The 24531-nt window shown below is 39.5% G+C and overlaps 1 protein-coding gene across 1 annotated transcript in view; it reads right to left on the bottom strand.

Annotated features, from left to right (window-relative positions):
• Positions 1 to 275: 275 nt before the first annotated feature.
• GRIA3 (glutamate ionotropic receptor AMPA type subunit 3) overlaps positions 276 to 24531 on the bottom strand; it is a 333892-nt gene continuing 309636 nt past the window's right edge. The window contains exons 12-16 of the mRNA XM_066579868.1: positions 18652 to 18850; positions 16825 to 17072; positions 15828 to 15942; positions 4806 to 5053; positions 276 to 448 (exon numbers count right to left, since the gene is read on the bottom strand). Of these exons, the coding sequence (XP_066435965.1) occupies positions 4808 to 5053; positions 15828 to 15942; positions 16825 to 17072; positions 18652 to 18850 (808 nt within the window). The 3' untranslated portion in view covers positions 276 to 448; positions 4806 to 4807. The remainder of the gene's footprint in view (positions 449 to 4805; positions 5054 to 15827; positions 15943 to 16824; positions 17073 to 18651; positions 18851 to 24531) is intronic.

Raw genomic sequence — 24531 nt, 5'->3', positions numbered from 1 at the left:
ACAATGGAGACAAGACAACATGGTACCAAGTGAGTGGTTGTATTTGTTTACTACTAAGAGTGAATGCACCTTTAAAAAAATGCATATAGAGCATCTGAGGCTCCGTAGAGTGCTAATAATCAATGGCTTTTACAGAACTTGTTCTTTATATAAGTACATTTTCTTATACGAGAATCTCGTCTTGTGGCTAGTTAAAGTTTTGTTTTTCAAGCAAAGCAATAGCATTTCAGTGATAGTTTGCATTGTTGTGAGACTCAGAATGTTCCATAAGGCACTGAAGGAAAAGAAAAGAAATCTGTTCTTTCTCGTAAAAGTTCTTTGCACCATCAGCAGTTTGTATCATTCCCGACACCAAGGAAAGAGTTTAACTGGCTCAGGTGTTCAGGATGTAGGAGGAAGCCTCATTCTTATAATCTCACCCCATGATTTGGCTCATCTCAATGGCTGTCTGCAAAATAGTAGATGTTATTGTTTTACATGGAGCTCACAATGCATAAAGTATATCTTGTCATTGGAAAAGATTAGATAAGATGATTTTTTTTTAAAATAAGCGGTTTAAAAGGCAACTTAAAAAGAATAGGATAGGTAATATACCATTAATAATGTCTTTTGAAGAATAGGCTAGCGGTACTTCATTTCAATGTGTCACAATGCCAAATATAATTGTCTCTTACCTTCTTTTGATATAAAATGGGTTGTTTTCAGATATTTTTAATACAATGTTGATATTAAAAATGTTTTACAGAAATAGCCACTATTGGGCTATCCTTAACCTATTAATGACCATCAATACACCTTTTTACGGCAGTCACGAATGGACTTTTAATCCTTCTTAGGCAGTGGCATAGCTGAATACTGATAGTCAGGCTCCTGCTCTAAAAGCCAGGAATGGAAAAACTTTAGATCCTGGCAGTCTAATCGCTTACATGCCACAATCAATAGCTACTGGAGCATGCAAACAGATGACAGAGAAGGAGGCTCCTTCTGTCACCCATCAGCACCCCACAGTGATCCCAGGGTACCAATGGATTCCCATGGCAGCCAGAAGCCTGGCAAAGGCTTCCATGTCTGCCTTGTAACTCAGTGTATTGAGCCTCGCCTCCCACAGAGTCTAATTGGCTGTTGTCATAGGCTTAAAAGAATTCACTACATAAATAATACAGTGTATTATATTAGTGATTAAATGATCACATCTTCAATTCCCCTTCAGGGAATAAAAAATAGCATATAAACGATAAAAAAATTAATTGAAAGAAAAAAATTCCAGTTTGAAAAAATGCATATTTTCCCCCTAAAAACACCCGTTTTAAATTGATAAAATGCAAAAAAATTAACAACTAATACATAATGAGAATTACCGCATTTGTAATGACCGAAACAATGAAAATAATTTGCTATTTATCTCGCATAGTGAACTTTGTAAAAATTATTTTACAAAGTAATGCCAGAATTGGTATTTTGGTTTGTCTCCCCAAAATGTAATAAAAAGCAATCCGAAAGCCATATGTATCTCAAAATGGTAGCAATAAAACTACAACTCTTCTTCAAAAAATAAGGCTTCCTAATTTAGAGGAAAGCAGGTTTCATCACCAACACAGAAAAGGGTTCTTTACTGTAAGAGCAGTGAGACTGTGGAACTCTCTGCCTGAGGAAGTGGTGATGGCATAATCCATAGAGGAGTTTAAAAGGGGACTTGATGTCTTTCTGGAGCGGAAGGATATTACAGGATATAAATCTTAGGTTAATTGTTAATCTAGGTACACAGCAGGTAGGAAATATTAGAGGTTGATCCATGGATTAGTCTGATTGCCATTAGGGAGTCGGGAAGGAATTTTTCCCCCGAAAGGGCTAATTGGCTCCTGCCTCTTGGGGTTTTTTGCCTTCCTCTGGATCAACAACACAGTAGGATAGGCAGGCTGGACTAGATGGACATTGTCTTCATTCGGCCTTACGAACTATGTTACTATGTAACTAGTGCTCCATTGCCAGAAAAAATAAAAATGTTATGGGTCTTAGAATGCTGTGATGCAAATTCAATTTATTTTCTTTAGAAACATGCTTTTATTCTATCTAGTAAAAAATAAAAATCGATATAAACTTAGTATCGCAGTAGTCATGTTAACCCAAATAAGAAAGTCATCATGTTATTTTTACTGAATCATGAATGCTGTGAAAATATGCAATCAACAATGGACACCATATTAAGGTAGAACACTAATTCTATTTTACCGACACTTCATAGATGAGCTCTTGTATTATTGAACAGCGCCTTATAGCTGCAAAAACCATAAACTATCTTCCTACAATTGCAAGAAAAATTAAGTAAACCCTTTAGAATTACCTGGATTTCTGAATTTATTAGTAATAATATTTGATCTGACTGTGTTTCCATCTCAAAAATTTTATTTCAATGTGTTTGAAATTGCAGAACAATGGACTCACCCATAAGATGTTTATTTCCAAAATACTCCGTTCTTCAGATTTTGATTCCTTTGCCCTCTGGTTGTTTACTGATTATTGCCAAGGGGACTGACCACCTCTTCTATGGAAAGAAATAGTACAGCAGTAGCTGACAGCAACTCTGGGGTACGCATGCCCTCCTGAGATCCTGGCCACTGGATTTAGATGTGAGAAAGTAACAGTTTTTGCTGCTCCATAGTAGAGCTGCTTGGCATCCCTGGCAATGAGCAGTAAACAACCAGAGGGCAGATATGGAAATACCCCTTTAAGTTGTAATTATAGACCAACACACTGTAACTAAACTAATACGGCACAAATAATTGTATAATTCATGTCAATTATTGAGTAGATTTAATAAAAATTCACACTCATGGAGTGAACCATTGAATTTAAAATCTTGTAGATCCATCTTTAGCAACAGTCACCTCCAACAAACATTCCCTATATCTGCAGGAAGAAAATTGCAAAATGTTGAAAAGGGATTTCGGACCATTTCTTAGCTTGGGATTGTCTTTGCTAGGGTCAAAGAACACTTCTCTCTTTCACCAAGCAAGGAGTCAGCAGTCAGACTAGGTTAAAAACTGACACGGGGCCAGCTTTATTAGTACAGTAGCAAATAAACAAAATAAACGTACAGAAAAGCAAAAAGAAAAGCATTGCCTGCTTGGCAGTAAGTAATACAAGTAATACTCTCTCTGCCAGCTGGAGAGCTTTTCCGACAGCTTACAAAACAACAGATTTTAGCAATCATACTCATAGATCACATTAATAGCTCACACAGACCAGCTTTCTGTGTTCCCAAGGTAGAGCAGAGGGGTGTTCTCTTAGCTGTTTATAAATTTCCACCTACTGATTAACTTCACATTAATTAACTAGCAGGTAAGACTCTCTTTGCCATTCCACACATATGAGTGAAGCCATGGTGATACATACCTGTCCTCTACAACCACACCTCCAAGCCTGTCACACTCCCTACAAATGTGTTTCAGTACATCAATATTTCTGGGATGTTGTGTATGCACAGCCCTCTTCAGGTCATGCAACAGCCTCTCAATAGGGTCAAGATGAGAACTCTGACTTGGCCATTCCAAAATATGAATTTTCTTTTCAACCACTCTTTAGTTAATATACTTATGTGCTTTGGGTCATTATCTTTTTGCATCAACCAAAGTCTCTTCAGGTTGAGTTTAGCTGATGCCATAACCTTTCTGACGCACCTTAAAAATCATTCTTTCCTCAGTGATTACACAGCTTCCATCTCATAAGACAGCAAAGCAGCCCAAACCATGATGCTCCCTTCACCATGCGTGAAAGTTGAGATGAGATTTAGATGCATGTGCACAATGCATTTAGTGTTGTGCAATTGTGCTGAAAGTGACACTTTTGTCTCATCCATCATTGGAGCATTTTGCCAGAAGCATTATGGAAGTTCAGCTTGTCTCAGACAAACTTGAAATGGTTCACAATTTTTTTTAAACAGAAGTCCCTTTCTTTGTAGTGACCTTCCACGAACCCTATTTTTTTCAGTGTTTTTCCATTAGTGGACACATGGACAGATGTTTTTGTAGTCTCTAGAGTCTTTTGTAAGTCCTTTTCTCCGTTACTCTTAGATTCTTTCTGAACTATTTCAGGATTGGCCATTGCTCCTAAGAGTATGCCTTCTTCTAGGAAGAGTAGCAGTAGTCCTCAATATTCTTCATTTTTATATAACTTGTCTAGTCAAGGATTGATGTACACTCAGATCTTCAGCAATGCTTTCATAGTCTCTTCCTTTCACATTTTCTCTTTGCACTGTTAATGTTTAGTCAATGTCAACAAAAATGTGAATGTACAACTGTGTGTGGGTTATTATGGGCATTTTACACTGGCATATTTTTGGCTAGGAACCAGTGCCAATTGATATTGTTGTAAGTCGAAATGTCCCTGTTCAGCTACTTTTATTTGGAGCAATCAGCTGTGCCCTATGTGCCCAAACAATAATTAATCTAATTGTTCAGGTATTTACAGTTCTATTACTGGCAGCAGCACAGATAATGATCTGATGAATGAGCAGACATTCACATAGACATTGAATCCAGATTATCAGCCCATGTAAAAGGGGCCATTTAGTTTAGTTAGATCGTAAGTATTTATAACTGGGATTTAGATGACTACCAGACCACATTTTATTATAAATCATTGCAGAAATCCAGGTAATTCCGAGGTGTTCACTTAATTTTCTTGCAATTGCAAATAAAGTTATGAACATTCATTAACCCAATATTTAACCAAACTTGTGGCCAGCAATGTAAAGGCTTTACTTAACACAATGAACAAAAATATACCAAGCTTTTCAAAAACCATACCCTTAAATTTTAACGCTTTCTGTTCCGTAGACATTATAACCTTCTCTGTATGTAGCATAATTCTGGGTGCTGGTTGCAGGAGGAGGTTTAAAATTTTGTGCATTCTTTGTAAGTTTCATTCTTTTGGATTCTGCTCGTGATTTGTAGCAGAATTCTATCAAAGCCACCATCATGGCTAGTCCAAGACCTCCAACGAGGATATAGAACACCCCTGCAACATTACTTAGACTGAGGGCGCTGGTCTTGTCCTAAGAAAAATGAACAACATTGTTAGAGTCGCGAAATAATTTGCAGTGGCCGATGTAGCCTTATATATAGGATGCATAACTACCTCGATTCTTCTATCCCCAAACATAATGTAAGACAATATACACATATGAATATGACTTCACTATAACATTTAAGGACGAATCCATTGTATTCCATTGCATAGTTATCAGTTTTCAAACTATGAAGGAGAAGAATAATAGAATTCTTTTTAATTATGCTTTTTTCATGAAAGCATAACCAATTAATTAACTATCAATTTTTTGAAATATTTTTCACTCTTTTTGAAATGCAATGAATGTATAGAAATATTTAAGTATTCTTCACTCTATCATTATTTCCAATCAAATAATTAGTTAAGCCGCACTATTGAAAATCACGAGAAACTTTCGACTATCTACTTCAACTATAATCACCAGCCTAGCCACAGCAACAAAAGACAGAGAGGCCCAAATTCCCCCAAAATCTGCTTGGCATCTCTAAATTATAACCTTAGGGATCTGTCATGCATATATCTTTATTTCATTGGATAAGGATAATTCATAGTGAATACGTAAGAGTATTTAACACAAACATGAACCACATTACTGATAAACTATGGTTAATACGGTACTTGGAATTACTAAGCTATAATCTTTTTCATGCAGATTGAAAACTTAAACAGAAAAAAGATAACTGGCATTAATCCGGCTGTACCCTAGAAAAGCTAATCCCATAATGCATCTTAATTCTCCTGAAATGTATTCATTTACTGTTTTACTGTCTCTTATCATGTAAACTAAAGTATATAGAAATATAAACATTAACTTTTAATAGGGTATCTTAGAACGCATTAAGCCACTACATGAATGATCCCGAATGAATGAATGAATTTTTGGGTCATTCGAGTAGTGTTTTAATTAATCATTTTGATATGTTCAGATATTAGTGTTGCATTGGCAGGAAATATTCCAATCGACTGTACTGACTATCTCAAGAGCAGCAAGATAAGTGAATACACAACATGTATGAATGCTGATGAAGTGAGCTACGGACAGTGTCAAATACAGATACTAATTAAAAAAAGAAATGCAAACCCTAAAAGGTACTTGGCTGCAATGTTTTCATGAAAAATGCAGTGCCGCATAATAGTGATGTAGATTAATATTTAGCCTTTTTCCAGTATTATAAAGTTAATTTAAAAATAAATTATAAAATTATATTTTGGGGGTAAATATTAAAAAAATGTATTTTTTTTTTTTTTAAAGGAAAGGAATCATTTGATATATTGAGGAGATGAACTGAATAGTGATATGTCAACTCCTAAAGTTAAATGTCAGAAGTCAAAATCCTTAGGATGCATAGAATCCATTAGGTGTTTCCATCCCTTTAACACAATGGGGTAGATTTACTATAGTACTGTCAACAGAGGAGAAAGAAGAGCCATTGTAAAGTGATTAACATTGACCTTGTGTTATTTGGCCAAGACTGCAAGGAAGTGTGAGTTTTCTTGTCACATTTTAAAAATAACTATTTAATTTTCTAGATTTTGAGTGTACACTTCCTCTTAGGATGGCTTTAGGCGGGATCGCTATTGTCCAAATAATTGACCAAAGAGTGAATGCAAACACTAGTTGTTCCGTGTAAGAATGGCCATCAAATGGATGATGAATAGAGATGAGCGAACGTGCTCGTTAAGAGCACTTACGCACCCGAATACCGCCATTTGCGAGTACTTCAGTACTCGCGTGCAAATATTCGGGGGGCGCCGGGGGGCGGGGAGAGGCGTGGCGGTGCGGGGGGTAGCAGCGGGGAACAGGGGGGAGCCCTCTCTCTCTCCCTCTCCCCCCCACTCCCCACTGCTACCCCCCGTGCCGCCACGGCGCCCCCCGAACTTTTTCGCCCGAGTACGGAAGTACTCGGAGTTCGCGGTGTTCGGCCGAAAAAGGGGCGTGGCCGAACACGTTCGCTCATCTCTAATGATGAACTATAATTTGCTCACTTGTCGCTACTGTTTTATTTCAGCTCACCTAAAAAATAGTTGTTGGTTGATCAAAAGTCATCTGATGTATAGTACAGATGTTTGTACTTGGACGACTTGCAAACAAGTTGGCATGGAGATCCCACTATACACAATATGGGCTCAGTCACACGTGCTACTGCACAATAAGATGCAGGTGCGTCTCTGCGCATGACCAGCTCCGTTTCCGGCCATGTGTTCTATCTGCCGGCTGGTGCTGAGAGTCGTTCGCACCGGCAGTGCTGCGGTCTTAGGGCTCAGTCACACAGGCACAGATGCGCCTGTGTTTCTGCAGGATAAGGCCACTGCACTACCAGTGTGGACGACTCTTCGCACCGGCTGGCAGATAGAACACATGGTCGGCAATGGAGCCAGTCCTGCAGAAAGACGTTCGCACCCGATACAGCCCATGTGACTGAGTGCAGAAACACGGGCGCATCGGCGCCCGTGTGACGAGCCCTCAGTCGGCAAACAGCTAATGAACAATAAGCACTCGGTGTAAAAGCAAACAAACCCCTGATGTTTATATGCTTCCGCGACTTTTCTGGACAACTATCTGAATCACAGTTGCTCGGTGTACGGTACCTTTAAGAAGAAAACTCTTTAGTCCTATTTAACATTGAGATCTGTTGGCTTTGAAGTTTTTTGGTAAGCTATTACATGGCTTAATAGGCTAATTGATAATTATTAGTAGAGTTAAAGGTCCCACACTTCACAACTTCTTTTGTGCATGAATCTATTTTCCATTATCTATTTTATTGACTGGCTATTAAAATTGAAAAGGGGTAAAGGATAGCGTTGAGCGAACATACTCTGCCGAGCTTGATGCTCGTTCGAGTATTAGCATACTCGATGGTGCTCGCTACTCGAGCGAGCATCACGCCGTGTTCGACCCCGCCCCAGTCTTTTGCCCCTCCCCGCTCTGATGTGTCAGTTTTTGCCCCTCCCCACTGTGACGCAGAGCATGTCAACGGCAAAATTTTTGGCTGGCTGGGCAGAGGAGAGAGAGAGAACACACACGAACCAAAAAAAAGGCTCAGCACCCGGTGGGCCCCATACAAAAATGCTCGAGTCTCCCATTGTAGTCAATGGGGTTTGTTACTCGAGTAGAGCTCTCGAATTTCACGAAAAGCTCGACTCGAATAACGAGGACCCGAGCATTTGGGTGCTCGCTCATCTCTAGTAAAGAACCTTTTCTATCTATTCTGTCCAGAGAGAATTGAAATAAAAGGTTAATATAATTGAAATAGTTTTGAAAATCTTTGTTACTGCTTTGGTTTTTTGGTATTTTCTTGAAATGTGTAGAACACAATATCCTGGGTGCGTTATTGGAGTTAAGCCCTTTTCTATCGAATGGGAGAAAATAAAAACGGGAAATTATATTTTTTCAATAAAAGATGTGCAAAACTTTATACAAAAATGTATCAAATAATATTCACAGTTTTTAAACTTGTCTGACATTCATTCATAATTCATCATCAGTATTATCTACTTTTTTATCAGTTTCTATCTGAATGGCTAAAGGTCACAAACATATAGATGTAGGTCGATTCTAAACATAATCAGGATCATTTTAGGGCATTCTAAAGGGTTAGAAACAACATCACTGCTTTCTTCCAAAACCAATTCCACAAATGTCCGCAGGTTGCGTGTGAGTTTGAAGCTCCAGGCCATTCACTGCAGTGCAGCCGAGATATAATACCAGGCAAAGCCCCTGGACAGATGTGGCATTGCTTTTTTTTGGAATGAAGCAGATATAATTTTTAAACCCTGTTCCAATCTATGTTTACCTCTTTGCAGGCCTGAAAGGAACTCGTCACCTGCCTAAAGCACCAATGACCAAGTTATGGTGCTGTTAGGGCAGGTGACAGGGAGACGCGGGTATTTTTCATACTCATCCACTTCCTGGTTCCTGTGGCACCCAACTGTTAAGTTCATGCGCCAGACAAATCAGCTCTTTTCAGGATCCCATGCAGGCGCTCTCCCATAGACTTTTGTATAGGACAGTGCACAAACGAGTCAGATTTTCCGCCGGTATGCCTGCTTTACAAAAGGGCACCGCGGGAAACAGAAAATAGGTGAGTATGAAAAACAGTTGACAGGTTCCCTTTGGGTGACAACTGCCTTGACAGCTGATACCTACTGGCAACAACTGCAATCAGCGTTCACACTGTTTGTGGCTGTTAACCCTTTCAATACCACTGTCAATTCTGACAGCTGCATTTAAATGTCCCAAACAGTCACCCCCTTCTATGATGAGATTGCAAGGTCTCGTTCGGTTGCCATGGTAACCCGGAGTTTTCTGAATTCCACAAGGGCTGCCATGACTGATTACCTATCAAGATATACTTGTAGCATGTCTTGATATACTATTTATCAAAACACAGTATGATGCAATACTATGGCATTAGAGATGAGCGAATGTGCTCGGCCACGCCCCTTTTTCGCCCGAATACCGCGAATTCCGAGTACTTCCGTACTCGGGCGAAAAAATTCGGGGGGCGCCGTGGCGGCACGGGGGGTAGCAGTGGGGAGTGGGGGGGAGAGGGAGAGAGAGAGGGCTCCCCCCTGTTCCCCGCTGCTCCCCCCCGCACCACCACGCCTCTCCCCGCCCCCCCGGCGCCCCCCGAATCTTTTCACCCGAGTACTGAAGTACTCGAAAATGGCGGTACTCGGGTGCGTAAGTACTCGAAACGAGTACGTTCGCTCATCTCTATATGGCATTTCATTATACTGTATGATCGATCAAATGATTGCAAGTTCTAATCCCTACAAAAAATGAGTGAAATTTTTTAAAATTAATTATTAGAAACAATAAAATGTTATACATGTTTAAACCCACTTTTACATATTTATAATAAAAAAATCAAGCAAAAAACCCCAAAACATATTTGCTATCGCTGCGTCTATAAAAGTTCAATCTAGCAAAGTTAAGTAACGCATTATTTATCCCGCACAATGAGCATCGTCTGAAAAAAATAATACACAATGCCAGAAATGTACTTTCTTTGGTCCCCCCGTTACAAAGAAAAGATTTTTATTTTTTAAAGGCAGTACAGCAAAATAAAACTTTATAAATTTTGTATTGTCATAATTGTACTGACCCATAAAATTAAGTTAGGATTTCATTTTTTACCGCACAAAGGTGTTAAAATTGTAGGTTTTTTTCCCCATTTCACTCCACTGGAACAGGATTCCTCTACAAAGTAAGTCTATACATATAATTCAAGTTTTTCCTAATTATCCAACCACTAGGCGTGCAGGGATTTTACTTTATTATCCTATTGTGTTTATACGACTGAGGTACTCCTTTTCCCGCGGGCTCTTCCCCTTGATGCTCTCCCTGTGTTCCCTAAAAACAACGCTACCAGGGATCCATGTACTGGATATTATACAAAGCCCACTTGGATCAGCGGTGTGGACACTTGTCACCCAACGGGCGTTCCACACCAGGTGAGTCCCCCTTTTTTCTCAAACAAATTGATCAAATATCCATTGATTGGAGCGCTATCCGTGAATTCATTTGTTGTTCCAACAGATAGACTTTAGCATTCCAGTTTAAACAAATAGAGTAGAATCATTCTATATTAAAGGTTGTGAAATGTTCATTTTTTTTGTGCATCAAGCTCTTCTTTTGCATTTATTCAGTGAGACTCTAATGCTTTCAGCAGGGCAGTGCAGAACTTGGCAAGCGCTGTGTCACCCTGAAATTATTTCAGGAACATGCCGATAAGTTTTCTTTACTTCTAAAACTCACATGGTCCAAAAAATTAAGTATAACGTTATATTCTAACACCTTTGCTGACCCTCAAAAATAATTCAACCAGACACTGTGTAGGGAGTATTTCAATTTATAAGATCTAAAGGGTAGAACTATATTTACTTTCAGGGAGGCATACCTAGACCCAACTGTTAAAACACATAGGGGGATATGCATATCAGTTTCTGGTATAAAAACTGCAAATTTTTGTGCAAGTGTGGACTTTTAGGCTTTTTGCACAGGCCTCGTGGGTTGGTTTTGTGAGAAGGATGTCTGACCATCATGGAATCCCATATTTATGTGTAATTTACACCTGAAACAGGTAAAAATGATGCCAGAGATGTATGGGAGTTTGGACCTGATATACATTTCTGTTTAGGCACACGGAGATGCTGAGATGTGCCTCTTCATGTTTTGGGGGAACATCGTGAAAAGTATACTTAGACCAGCACAATGAATTTCCCCATAAGGTATGTACACACTGATGCAGATCAATGGCATTTTTTATCTGTAGTGAATGGCAAAGTATATTTTTCCACATTTTCATTTCTAACATCTCAAGTAGTCTCTCTCTGTTCCACCTGATAACTCACACAAGTTCATGAACTTTTCCTTTTTGGGATCTATAAAAATAGGCAGTCCTGCTATTACTAGGTTGATTGGATGTCCATGAAAAGTAAAGTTTACAAAACACATCTAATTATAATAAAGCTAAATGACTGTGTCTGATAACGAGTATATAGTCTATCAGGCCAATTTTTAGATCTTGGCAGGTTATGAGCAATTTTTCATATATATTTATAATTGTAAGGTAGAATAGGTGGTGGCCACACTAGGACCGTAAAGCCAAAAGGAGATCCAAAAGATCCATTTAATATATATGTAAGGAGACCAATACTAGAAAGCGTGAATGCTATTTGAGAGGCCCTATTATAGATTTTGCATTAAAGCGACCCTCCTGGCCTGGGCAAACAAAGATGGCTGCACCGCCTCTCTGACTACCTGATGCATACTATGCATTAGTATAAATTGGCAGCCTAAGACACCACTACATGCTGCTCTGAATGGCCATCACTGCTCATGTGGGTATATCTGGTTAATAAAAGCAGGTGTGGTGTCTTAGACTAATGATGCATGCTAATGCACAAAGTACATCTGGTAGTCGGAGGAGCAATGCAGTAATCTTTGTTCATCCGGGCCTGGAGGGCTGCTTTAAGGTCCAAGAGCTTAAGGTTACTACTCTAATTATTAGGCTATGCCTGTGTCCACAAGGAGTCTGCATGGCAGAACCCCAATGGATCCCATTACAAGTTAAACCATTGGTGTTCTTTGCACAACTGCAATCACTGATGGATTGTTAGCAAAGCATGAAGTGAGCTATTATACATCAAGGGACTTATACACTTGTGCAGTCCTCAGTTGTCTGTGTCAGCCTTAAAGGGGTTTTCCTGGGAGAATACTGTATATGACCTATTCTTAGGATAGATCATCAATAGTCGATTGGCTGGGGTCTGTCACTTGGGACCCAACCGATCAGCAGAGTGGACACATCTTGTCAGTGCCGCAAATACACAGAGGTCGAAGCGGAAGTGTCCGCAACAACCTCTGTATAGTGGCAGGTGCTTGTAACTGCAGGCACGGCTCTCTTTGAAATCAATGTGAGCTGTGCCTGCAGTTACAAGCACCGGCCACTACACAGAGGTCAGCACGGAGACTTTTGCCACTTCTGCTCTGACCTCTGTGTATTTGCGGCACTGCCATCACGCGCCAGTTCAGCTGATCCCAAGCAACGGACCCCAGCCGATCAACTATTGATGACCTATCCTTACGATAGGTCATCATCAGTAGTATTCTCCCTGGAAAACCCCTTTAAGAAACATGATATCTCCAGTTCCCAAAAATTAATGAAAATGGAATCACTTAAGTACTGTAGTTTAAACCCTTCCTACAGAATCTTTCAGCTTCAGTAAATCTACCCCATTGTAGAAAAACTTGTCGTAAAAACCATCCCAATCTGTCTTGTCTGGGTTACAGTAATATATCTTGATTATTTCCATTTGTAAGGCAACTCTGTATTTACGCGTTATGAAGTCAACCATTTTACTTACTGTTACAATGTAGATATATTTGTTGTAATATAGTGTTATTAGAAGATGTTTACTAAGCTTTGCCTGCTGGATGTAATTGATGATTCTTGATGCAGAATATTAAGATCTGGGATCATCGCGGATTAGTAAATCTTCCCCATTGAGTTTAAAGAGATGACTCTGCGCTTCTTGTTTTATCTGTGCTTATGGCTCATTAATATTGCTGGACTGTGCTTCAAAAACAAAGAAAACTGTGTGCATGGAGGGTGAGTCAGAATGGGACTTCTAATCAATTCAAAAGACCTTCTGCGACTGACCTTACTTCCGGAGTCCTTGGCTCCACATTCACCCTTATCGTACCACCATTTGTTTTTCAGCTTGTCTAAGATGCCTTGTTCACTGAGTTTCAATACTGCAAGGTTTACGGGAGTTCTTCACGTGGGAAATAACATAAATAACATTATATTATGTTATTTTATGTTATTCAATCTTAAAACTATTTTCATACTATACAAAGCGATAAAGCAGGGACCCTGGACACAAAGATCTTGAACTGCAGGCAACCTGAATATCACCTTAGTTTTAACACTACAAGTGACACTAAATTACCAGGTCCTGCCTATATCGCTTTGAGTAATCGGCACACACTGTTAAAGGAATAATAGAAACAAAGTATAGATTGGCACCATCCACTTGGCGCTGGGGTTTGTAGAATTAGGTAACTTTTTGAAAGAATGCAAGGTTTAGCCAGGAAACTTTTTCCACTGAGAGATGTAGTAATAGTGCAACCGTGTTCTGCTGTCTCCTAGGTTACTGTCTGGATAACAATAATCAAATTACTTTTTATAATAACAATTATCTGCATTATTATCTTCTAATCAGAACTCCGCTGTCCCTGAACGCTCTGCTATTCAGTATTTTCAAGGTGTACTCATATATTTGAACACATTAAAGCAAATAAGTTTTAACTGCTCATACAAATCAGTTCCAAAGATGAAATCTTAAAGAGATTCTACATAATTAAAAAAAATAGCTAATTTCTTGCATTTTGCAAACGTGTCCATCTATTGTACTCTGTCTCATTCACTTTAATGTAGCTGCAATACCAAGCACAAGCCATAGACAGGCATGGTGCTGTTTCTAGAAGAAAGCCGCCATGTTATTCTAGTCCTGGACAACTCCTTAAGAGGACTTTTCTGGGGGTATGCACTAATAACTTATTCTAAAGGCCACTTTCCCATTTTGGCCAGTATTTTATATAGGTATTTGTAGGTCCAAATTAGGGATGGGTCCAAAAATTATATAAGAAGGGACAAATCTTTCTAGTATACTTTTTTCTTCTCTAAAGGTTCCACTTGTGGTGATTACTTAGAAATGCAAGGGAAATACTGGAGTGTGAAAATGGCTTTAGGATGAGCGGGTGTCCAACCACGAGACCACCACCTGTCAGCTGAATTAAGAAACCTTAGCTGAGTGTTACTGTTCCATTATGAGGCACTTCATATTTGTGGCTGTGCTTGGTACTTTATCTCTGCCCCATCTGGTCCCTTGGTTCTGTTAATTGGAGGGAGTCCAGAGAATTATACCCCTGCTTATCACACATTAATGCCCAATCCTAAGGATAAGCCATCAATAGATACTCCCAGAAAACCCCTTTAATGTAGCTGTAAAAATCAAGTTTATACAGAACAGCTCAATCAGGGGCTTCAATCAACAGTATAGAGTTCTCCTATACTGTAATACTGAACCCAACATTCCTCAATTGACATCATTGTAAGTTGTAGACCCTATCTCAGACATACTACTGAAAAGTAGTTGCACTTTCACAAATTAACTTTGACCTCATAAATTTGTCCTGGGCATCAGTCTTTGCTAAAGACGATATCATATCTCTGCTAACAATGACTAGTAAAATTTTCTGTTTCTGACTGGTGTCTATATACTTACCAATAAAAAAAGAAGATTACCATAGACTGTAGGCAATCCTAAATGTAAGTAATTATTTTGTTATGTCTTGTGCCTTAAAGTGGTTTTCTGGTCAAAAACTACTGATGACCATAGTTAATCCCCAACAACCTACTGCACAGGATTCCCGGCGATTACCTGATTGTCCAGCCTGGCTGTTAGTGTAACAGGCCGGATGTGCATCATAGGAGTCAGGACCAGTAATGGCCAAGTTGGCTTCACTCCCATTGAAATCAATTAGAGCCAAAGCAGCACTTTCAACACTTCTGTCTCGAATACTCAGGATGCATGGCCGCTTCAGCTCTCATTGATTTAAATGGGAGTGAAGCCAGCTAGGCCACTTCTGGTCCCATATCCTATGATGCATGTCCGGCCTGTTGCACTGATAGCTGGGCCAGGTGATCACGTGATTGCTGGGGATTACAGGTGGCAGGTCCCAGGCGATTAACTATTGATAACCTATCCTATTTTTGCCCAGAAAACCCCTTTAATTTCCAGGAACAGTCAGAGCTACTAAGCCAGTGGTAGGCAAACAGTAGTTCATCATCTACTGGTAGGCCTCAAAATTAGATCACCAGGCTTTCTTTTCCAGCTTGCTTCTACACAAAAGTGGCGAAACTACCTCCTCATGTGCTTTTGTCTTATTGTTGCCCCCTTTTACAGTAATAGATACTTGCATTTTTTCTTTTGCATTCACCTTGTGCATTTGGTGACTAATGACTCTCAAAATTTCAGTTTCTGAGTGGAAAAGGCATCCATAGGCATCCCCCAACCATCTTTCACTTGCAAGTGTAAATCTTACAGCTCTTATGAGTACAATGGATATAATGATCCATTGGTTTACTACTTTATTAACAATTTGCCTTTTTTTGTCTTTACCAAAATAACAGTCTTGCCGATTACTCTTGACTAAGGTACCCGATTGTGGTGACATTGAGGCTGACCTTGGAGTCACCTCCCCCGCTGCCGCATTCTCCTTTGTCGTACCACCATTTGTTTTTCAATTTGTCCAAGAGTCCTTGCTCATTCAGTTTTAATACTGCCAGGTTAACAGCATTTCTTGAAACGATAAAACATAACTTGTAAGAAAATGTACAAAAGGCTTTTAGGAATAGAGTTGTGCGAATGTCTTCAAATATTCTGCGTCAATTTCATTATAGGTAAATTTGCCTTAACTAAAAAAAAAAATTAGTTTTTCAAATACAGCGCTCAACAATTCGTTATATCATGCCACCTGCCAGATTATGGTGAAATGTAGAAATGTTCACCAAAATATTAACTTACTACTATGCAATTCCTGACAAAATGTCTTAAGTGGAACGATATAGGCATCCAGCTGTCTGCTAATCCTTAGATATACAGCACTCATATCATTTTGTCAGTTGGTTTTATGAAAATAAATTGCACCTGAATTTCACAAAATTCAGCGAAAAATCGCACATCTCTACTAAGGAAATCGTAATATATAAGAAAGGAGCACAAGAGGACAAATTGTCTAGGGTTTTACATAAAACTATAAAGTTAAAAACACCAAATACTAGTTTGAATATAATAAGGTGGCTTGTGCTATAGAAAGGGGATAGTATAAATAGAAAAAAATGCAGGGTGGGGGAGGGGTGAACATTTTTTTCTGGGAAGTAAACACAAACACCACATCATGCAAATAACATTGAGCATATGGTAAGTAAATGTGGCTTTTAACATTTAAATTAAAAAGCCATTTGGTTTAAAAATTAAAAAAAATAGAACAATCAGAAACACAACGCACAAAAAGATAAATGAATAAAAAACAAAAAAGTAAACCATACCATTTACCATCCTGCCATGTTAAAAGTAAACCATGTTACCTTAAACATCCACAAGAAAGTAAAGAACAACACAATACATCAGGGAAGGTGGAATACTATAACAACACAGATATTGTTATATTATTCCACCCACCTTAATGCTGAGCCTTTTGGGGTTGCCACGCCATATCCTTTGGAATCCAGGTTGCCCCCAACTTTCATGGTGTCACATGGCTTCCGCTGTTCGATGTATTCGTTCATTGTGGATTCCAGTAGGAAGGCAAACTTTCCTTTCGACTTCCGGACACGAGCCACGCCATCATCGGTTGTTTTTGTAAACACAGACGGTTCTGCGGACTTCATGTATGACCACATTTTTTCATACACTGCTATCTTTGATCTCTGCAATAAATCAATAAAAACATTCCTCAGTCATGCACAGGTATTGCTAGCCAATAGAGATGAGCAAGCATGCTCGGTTAGGGAAATTACTTGAGCGAGCATCGGCATTTTGGAGTAACTGCCTGCTCGTCTGAAAAGATTCGTGGGGTGGTGGGGGGTAATGGGAGGGAGATCTCTCTCTTTCCCCCCCGCTACCCCCTGATCACCCCCGCCGACCCCCGAATCTTTTCGGACGAGCAGGCAGTTACTCAAAAATGCCGATGCTCGCTCGAGTAATTTCCCTAACCGAGCATGCTCGCTCATCTCTACTAGCCAACGAATGCTGATACTACATCAAGACAAAAAATCAAACAGCTGGGATTAAAAGCGTTATCTGACCAAATCATTTATTACCTCTGTGTTGTATAAGTGATTCATGTTTGATCTCTGTGGGTTTCGAACACAGGGACCCCAGGGATTAGGAGAATGGAGCACCATTGAATTACCCAGTTGAAGGCGTGACAGTGCATATGCATGACCACCACTCCATTTACTTCTATTGAACTAACAGAGATAGCCGAGCATAATACTAGGCTTAATCCCATAGACTTGAACAGAAAGGGGCACATGCGCACCACCACTCCATTATCCTGGGAGACTCAAGGATTTGCCATTCTTGTGATTCCTAGACATCCTAATGGTCCGAACCCCCAGCAATCGAACATTTAATACCTATCCACACTTTAATTTAGAAACGTTAGAGAGGACCATTAAAAACAGTGTGGTTGGAATTGTGCTTATCCTGTTGAGATGATGAATTCTAGCTTATGTTTTATTATTTTCCCTGTTAAAAAACTTGTTAACAAGCATTGGAACAAGCAATCATTTCTTTTTGAAGCACAGTTTCTTTAACTTGTCCTGAAATGAACTTGGAGAAATTTCATTAAAAAATTCTCCAGGGAAAAATTAAACATTGTGTTACACTTTGTACCTCAATGAATGTCATCCATTAACTGCCATGTTTGTTTTATATTTTATTAATTTTTAACCCTAACTTGTCAGTGGCTGTATCTCTGGTGCTGTGAAGGAGAAGCCGTTCTGTGCTGCAGACAGCTACTCCTCCTCACAGCGCCCGTATCTGCCAGTCCCAATGCACTGTCTGTGTCTCAGTGCTTTGAGTAATGACAGCACAGAACGGCTTCTCCTTCACGGTGCAGGGGACAAAGCTGCTAGAACCTGATATGAATACCACCAGCATAGGGGACATAGCAGTGTGGTATAGCGTTAAAATTAATAACCTAGTTGCATAGCAGAAGAAGGGTTTTAAAGGAAAAACATACAGAATTGGCTAATAAAACACATTGTGAAAATGCTTAGAATCGCTAATGCTGTACATTTAAAACAAAAGAAATGACAATTACACTATAAGATGTTCATGTGATTGGAGAACTAATCAAAACAGTAAAATTATTTTTGAAGACTAAAGTAGCTCTAATCATATATTAGAAGCCATTGCCATGTAATACCAACATATACACTTTAATGTAAACTATAAAGTGATAACAAATTGAATTAATTCACTGGGAATAACATAACATACCCTAAAAAATTCTTTGGTAGAGCCAGAATCCAAAGTGCCATAAGCTATTTCTGTTTGTTTAGCCAGATCTTCTGCGCTCTCAATGGGTGACACCATCCTTTCCACTGTAAGGAAAGCAGCTAAATTGGCAGTATAGGAGGAGATTATAATCAAAGTGAAGAACCACCACACTCCTCCAACTATTCGCCCAGAGAGAGATCTGCAAGAGAAAGGAGATTAGATATTTATCCAGATAATCCAGGATATGCTGCTCCAGATCACTAGCACTTATACATCCCAGGAGTGGCAGATGCTTGAATAGAAGAGCTAAACAGCCAACCCCAACTCCATGTTCCTTATAAAACTAGGGAAAATGTTAAATAAACTGCTCTAAATGCTCTTACAGATATTTTATGTAGCACTTTGTACAGTATTAATAATATATGTTAGATTGAAAATACTAAAAATTCCGAAAAAGACTCAATGATTCATGAATTCCTATTACATAAACCAAATGAAAATTTTTCAACTTTTTCTGCAAATTCAAAAACTTTTCCCTACGTATATATTATTTCAATGTGTCTTGCATAGCACAACCAGAACTCTGGTGCATGAATGTCATTGTCAAAATGTCAGCTCTTTAACTATAGTGTTTGGAATTGAATAGAATCCCCGAATCTGTCAATACAATTTCCAGAGAGCATTATTCACAGTGTTCTTTATTCATAAATTGATGTAAAGGTCTAGATCATGTGGGAGGGTGAAGAGGAGAAAAACGAAAGAAAAATAAATACAGAAAATAAAGCTGCATACCTTGAAAGAGGATGACAAAAGGAAGCAGAAAAATAAATGTTCACAAAATTAAGAATGTATGTAACAATATGAAAAAATGGAAAGCATAAAAATGATAACTATTAATAAGATTCAGCGATTTTTCTGACCTTGTCGTATTAAAGTGAACTCCCAGCCTTTGTTAATATTGGTTAGACAGCCAGAAATGTAATCTACATTATGCTCATTAGATATCCTCATTACTATTTCTCACATTTTAGGCCAGTTTTCCCTATTTATGACTGCACTGCAATTTTTCACAAAAAAGTCATCATTAAAAGGGTTTTCCAGGCAAAACCTATTGATGACGTATCCTCAGGATGCGTCATCGATAGTTAATCACCAGGTACTAACTGCAAAGGATAACCGGTGATCATCTGATCTCCTGGCCTGGCTGTCAGTGCAGTGGGCCGGACATGCGTCATAGGAAACGGGACCGGAATTGGCCTGGTTGGCTTCACTCCCAGTGAAATCAATGGGAGCTGAAGAGGCTATTACATTTCTGCACTCATCCCTGGTGTCAGAGGCAGAAGTGCTGGAAGTGCAATAGCTGCTTCGACTCCTATTGATTTCGACTCCTAGCTGTGAAAACAGCTAGCCCACTTCTGGTTCTTTCTCCTATGATGAATATCCATCCCGTTGCAGTATAAGCTAGGCCAGGTGATCAGGTGATCACCGGGTATCCTGTGCAGCAGGTCTCCAGCCACAACCTATTGATGACCTACCCCGTGGATAGGTCATCAATAGCTTTTGCCTGGAAAGCCCCTTCAAGCAGGCTAGCAGAAACTGATCAGTGTTATTTTGGAATGTCTGTTTTTAAGTCTACGGTACTCAATGGGCTATAAGTTTGCTTGGGTCCTGTGTTGATACCTTAATTCAGTGACAGTGTCATTTAAAAGTAATAAATAGAGACGTAATCAATAAATAGAACTAAAGTAAAGCTGCAAATATCTAGTAGCCAGCTAAGTGCATAGAAATGGACACTTTGGAGTCCAGGTGTAAAATGCCATCTGTGCAAATTGTTAGTATTGTTGTTAGGATTGTAGAGTGTTTCTAGTGTCGTCTTGGCCAACATTTCCCATGCAAATGTGTTCACGTAAAATGCCGTACCTAAGCACAATGGGCATATTCCTCATTATTTCTAAAGCTAATGCCAGTACCTTCTTTTGCACATAGCTCATATATAGCACAATGCAATGTCATACACATGTGCCGGAGCTTAATTTAAAATGCGTCATGTTTAGAGATGAGCGAGCACCAAAATGCTCGGGTGCTCGTTACTCGGGACGAAAATATCATGATGCTCGAGGGTTCGTTTCGAGTAACGAACCCCATTGAAGTCAATGGGCGACCCGAGCATCTCGAATACCCTAATACTCGAACGAATATCAAGCTCAGACGAGTACGCTCGCTCATCTCTAGTCATGTTCCATTGTCTGTAAATTTCAAAGAACTGTGTTGATTTTCCCATCATTCATTCACATGCACTTGATCTGCACATATATTCATATGCAACTTACACAAACCTAATGTTTAATTTTATAGCTATAGCTAGAATTGAAGAAATGCTTAATCAGGGCTGCCCTGGTGGTTCATATCTGACACAGAGTCAACATGGCAGGTAAGACTTTAAGGGACCTTTTACATGGGCGGAATAATTCCGACGTAAGGCAGTGGTATTTGCCGCTACTGGATTCCGCACCAAACTCCACAGAGCTAGCTACTGATTTTAAAGCGAACTTTCAGGCTGAGTCAAGCCATTTTATTTATGCATCAAAATCCACACAGAGATTTTGGTGCATAATTTACTGCGACTTGCGGTGCGGCATGTGGAAAATTCCACCCACGTAAAAGACCCTTTAGAGTGGAGGGGACAACCCAATTCAGAAAAGTTAAGAGTTCTTTCATTCTACTCAAAACTCCCTCAGTAGCAGTTTTGATGTTAGATTAATTTAGAATTGTAACTTTGACAGTATTGGAGTTATTTATTCAGTTAATGATTGGTGAGCTGTAAAAGTTACAGAATATTTAGCTCCAAAAGACAAACTTAACCAAGTAAGTAAGAACTTTACTTTAAGATGCTTAAAAAGCACATGACAGGAAACTAGTAGACAGTTTTGAAGCTTTCCATGTGATGTCACAAAGCTTATTTGCCGGTCTTTCCAACTGGGCAATACATGATCAACAGCAGATTAAATACCATGAAGTCTACACTTAACAACAGATACAGGGAAAACACCAAAAAGCATAAGCTAGAGAGAAGGAGAAAAAGGGGCAAAAAGAGATCGCAGTCTCTTGCAATCTGAACAAGTCGAATTCTGCCTAGAAATGCGTTGTGCTTTCGAGACAACTTTTAATGAAGAAGTGTTCTTCCATTATATTGATAATTTATGAGAAAAAGGCCGTCCTATTCAAAATGTCCTCCTTGTTATATATTTTTTAAATGTATTGCAAAGATTAACATAATCAAAGAAATAGCAAAAGAAGTGGCAGCATACGTACAGTGAAGTATAAAAACGTCAAATTCTTTATTCCTCCATATTAAGAAGTCAGGCAACGTTTCGACCTGCCTAGGTCTTTATCAAGGTCTTTATCAAGACCTAGGTAGGTCGAAACGTCACCTGACTTCTTAACATGGAGGAATAAAAATTTGACATTTTTATACTTCACCGTACGTATGCTGTCAATTCTTTTGCCATTTCTGTGACTTTTGGAACCAAGGTTCAGATTCATTACGTGGCGTTGCATGTGATTCCACCTCACCCTCTAGGGTTACGTTTTCTATTTGCTGTTGGTTAAATTATCTGTTATATCACATAACATAATCAAAGGCCAACTTACATACAATCATGGCTTGATGTGACCCTGTGTAAAAGGGCCCTTAATGAAATACTTTCTGCTGCAAAACTGCACAATGTAAACTTAGTGAATGGCCTTATGTGCACAATTGTATTGGAGATCTGTATCACCTACGTTAGCCTGCTATTGGCTTCATATTGTACCTCCAATTAGCTCCAATATTATAGGGCTTAAGAATCAAAGAAAAAAAGCAGGCCACTCTATATATTGTAATTAGCAGGCAATCCCCCACTAGAGATGAATATTGCAGTCAGTGCAGAAAGGGCATGAGGCTTTAAAATGGTTGTCCAGAAACAGAAAAACATGGCTGCTTTCTTTAAATTAAAAGGCCACATCTGTTAATGAGATTCAGACAATAGGAAAAAGAAATGGTAGAAAGCGCTCAAAGACAGACTCTGAGCAATAACCATATGAAGAAATTAAAAAAAAACTGTGAACTTACTCTACTACGGAGGTGCGTGGGCCCTAGATGGGCCTCACGTCAACTCCCTATATTCAGATGTGCGTCGATCCACACGGGTCTTTCAAAAGTCAGGAATACACGAGGCAGGCGAATTGTATAGTAGAAGGGTCTATTGACAATGATGTCAATTTGTAAAATGGTATTAAAAAATACTAATATTAAATAAAATAAACCTAAAATAAATAAAATGTAAAGGTATTGAAAAAAACTAAAATGGTACATAAACCATAAAGACATAGGGACAACAATGTAACGCATTTTGGGGTAAACCATTTCCCCTTTATTAAGCATTAACAGACATAGAGCATCGTCCTTGGAATGAGGATTCTCCTTCCGCCTATTGAAGCATATACACAAGGCTACCCAGACGTTTAGGTGTTTTGGTACACCCCCACATCTTGGGAGCGACTCCACCACACCTAAGTGAGTCTGTTACCAATTATTTTACTCCCCTTGAGGCTGGGTTCCACGTGGAAGTTTTTTTGCAGCAAATCCGCCTACGGCTCCTAATCCTGGGATTAGCTAGCCATGTGGAGGAGATTTTGCAAAACTCTTATCCACATGGGGCGGCCAATCCATCGCGGAAAAGCTGGGCAGAATAGTCGATGTGACGCGGAATTGACAGCCGCAGAATGTCAATTTTTTTTTCTGTTGCGGCCTCACTCCTCTCCATAGGGGGAGAAAGCTGCAATGAAACGTCGTCAGCTGAACCACTCCGAAATGAAGTTGTGGCTCTCCCGTGGAAATCTCGCGTCTTTTCAGGGCAGCCAAGCTGCGAGATTTCTGTCCCGTGGGAACCCAGCCTTACTCTTTTTCAGGAGTTCTGTCCCATTGTTCCATATGTCTCACTGTGTACACCTGTTAACCCCTTGAGTGGCGGGTTTCCTACCACCCTGTCGTGCCCACCAGGGCAGGTTTTTTAAAATGGCCTAATCATTGAATTTCAACTAATTTTGCAGTTGCGTCTCAAGAGCCATAACTTTTTCATTTTTCCATTGACATGGCCATATAAGGGCTTGTTTTTTGCGGGACAAGTTGTGATTTTTTTTAAAAGGGGGGAGGAAAAAAAAGAAATGGGGAAAAAAGAAAAAAAGGGGCCATGTTATGAAGGGGTTAAATAATGTATTAACTTCCTTCTCTGGGTCATTACAACGCATGTGTGATTATATTTTTGATTTTTTACAAAGTAAAGGGAGACAAGTGTTTTTATAATTTTTTTTTTTATTTTTATTTATTTATTTTTATTCCCTTTAAGGGACTTCCACAGGGACCCATCAGGACCCCCTGATCACATTCCGGGGGTCCGATGGTGACAGCCCTTTACATGCTGCAGTGACAGCCCTTTACATGCTGCAGTCACATAGACTGCAGCATGTAAAGGGTTAACACAGCAGAGATCGGAGGTTTTCTCTGATCTCTGCTGTAAGAGCAGGTACCTAGCTGTCCTCTCACAGCCAAGCACCAAGCTCTCCCTGCCACAGAGACCATCGGCTTGCTTCTGACAAGCTGATGGTCACTATGGCAACCTGTAAACAAAGCAGGAGATTGCCGGCATATCGGCAATATCTTCTGCTGGTTTTTTCAAAGCCCTTGCTTTGTTCTCTGTGGGACTGTGCAGGCAGAGCACAATGTCACATCTTGTAGCATTGTGCTCTGCAGCTCCCATAGTGATACATAGCCCGGAAATCTTCCGGGCTATATCACTATCGGCAGTGGAGCTCGTCCCGGAAAATTTCCGGGCGTGCCAC

Source organism: Eleutherodactylus coqui, chromosome 10 (genome assembly GCF_035609145.1).
Source record: "Eleutherodactylus coqui strain aEleCoq1 chromosome 10, aEleCoq1.hap1, whole genome shotgun sequence".
Taxonomy (NCBI): Eukaryota; Metazoa; Chordata; class Amphibia; order Anura; family Eleutherodactylidae; genus Eleutherodactylus; species Eleutherodactylus coqui.
This window is presented reverse-complemented; position numbering and strand designations above follow the sequence as displayed.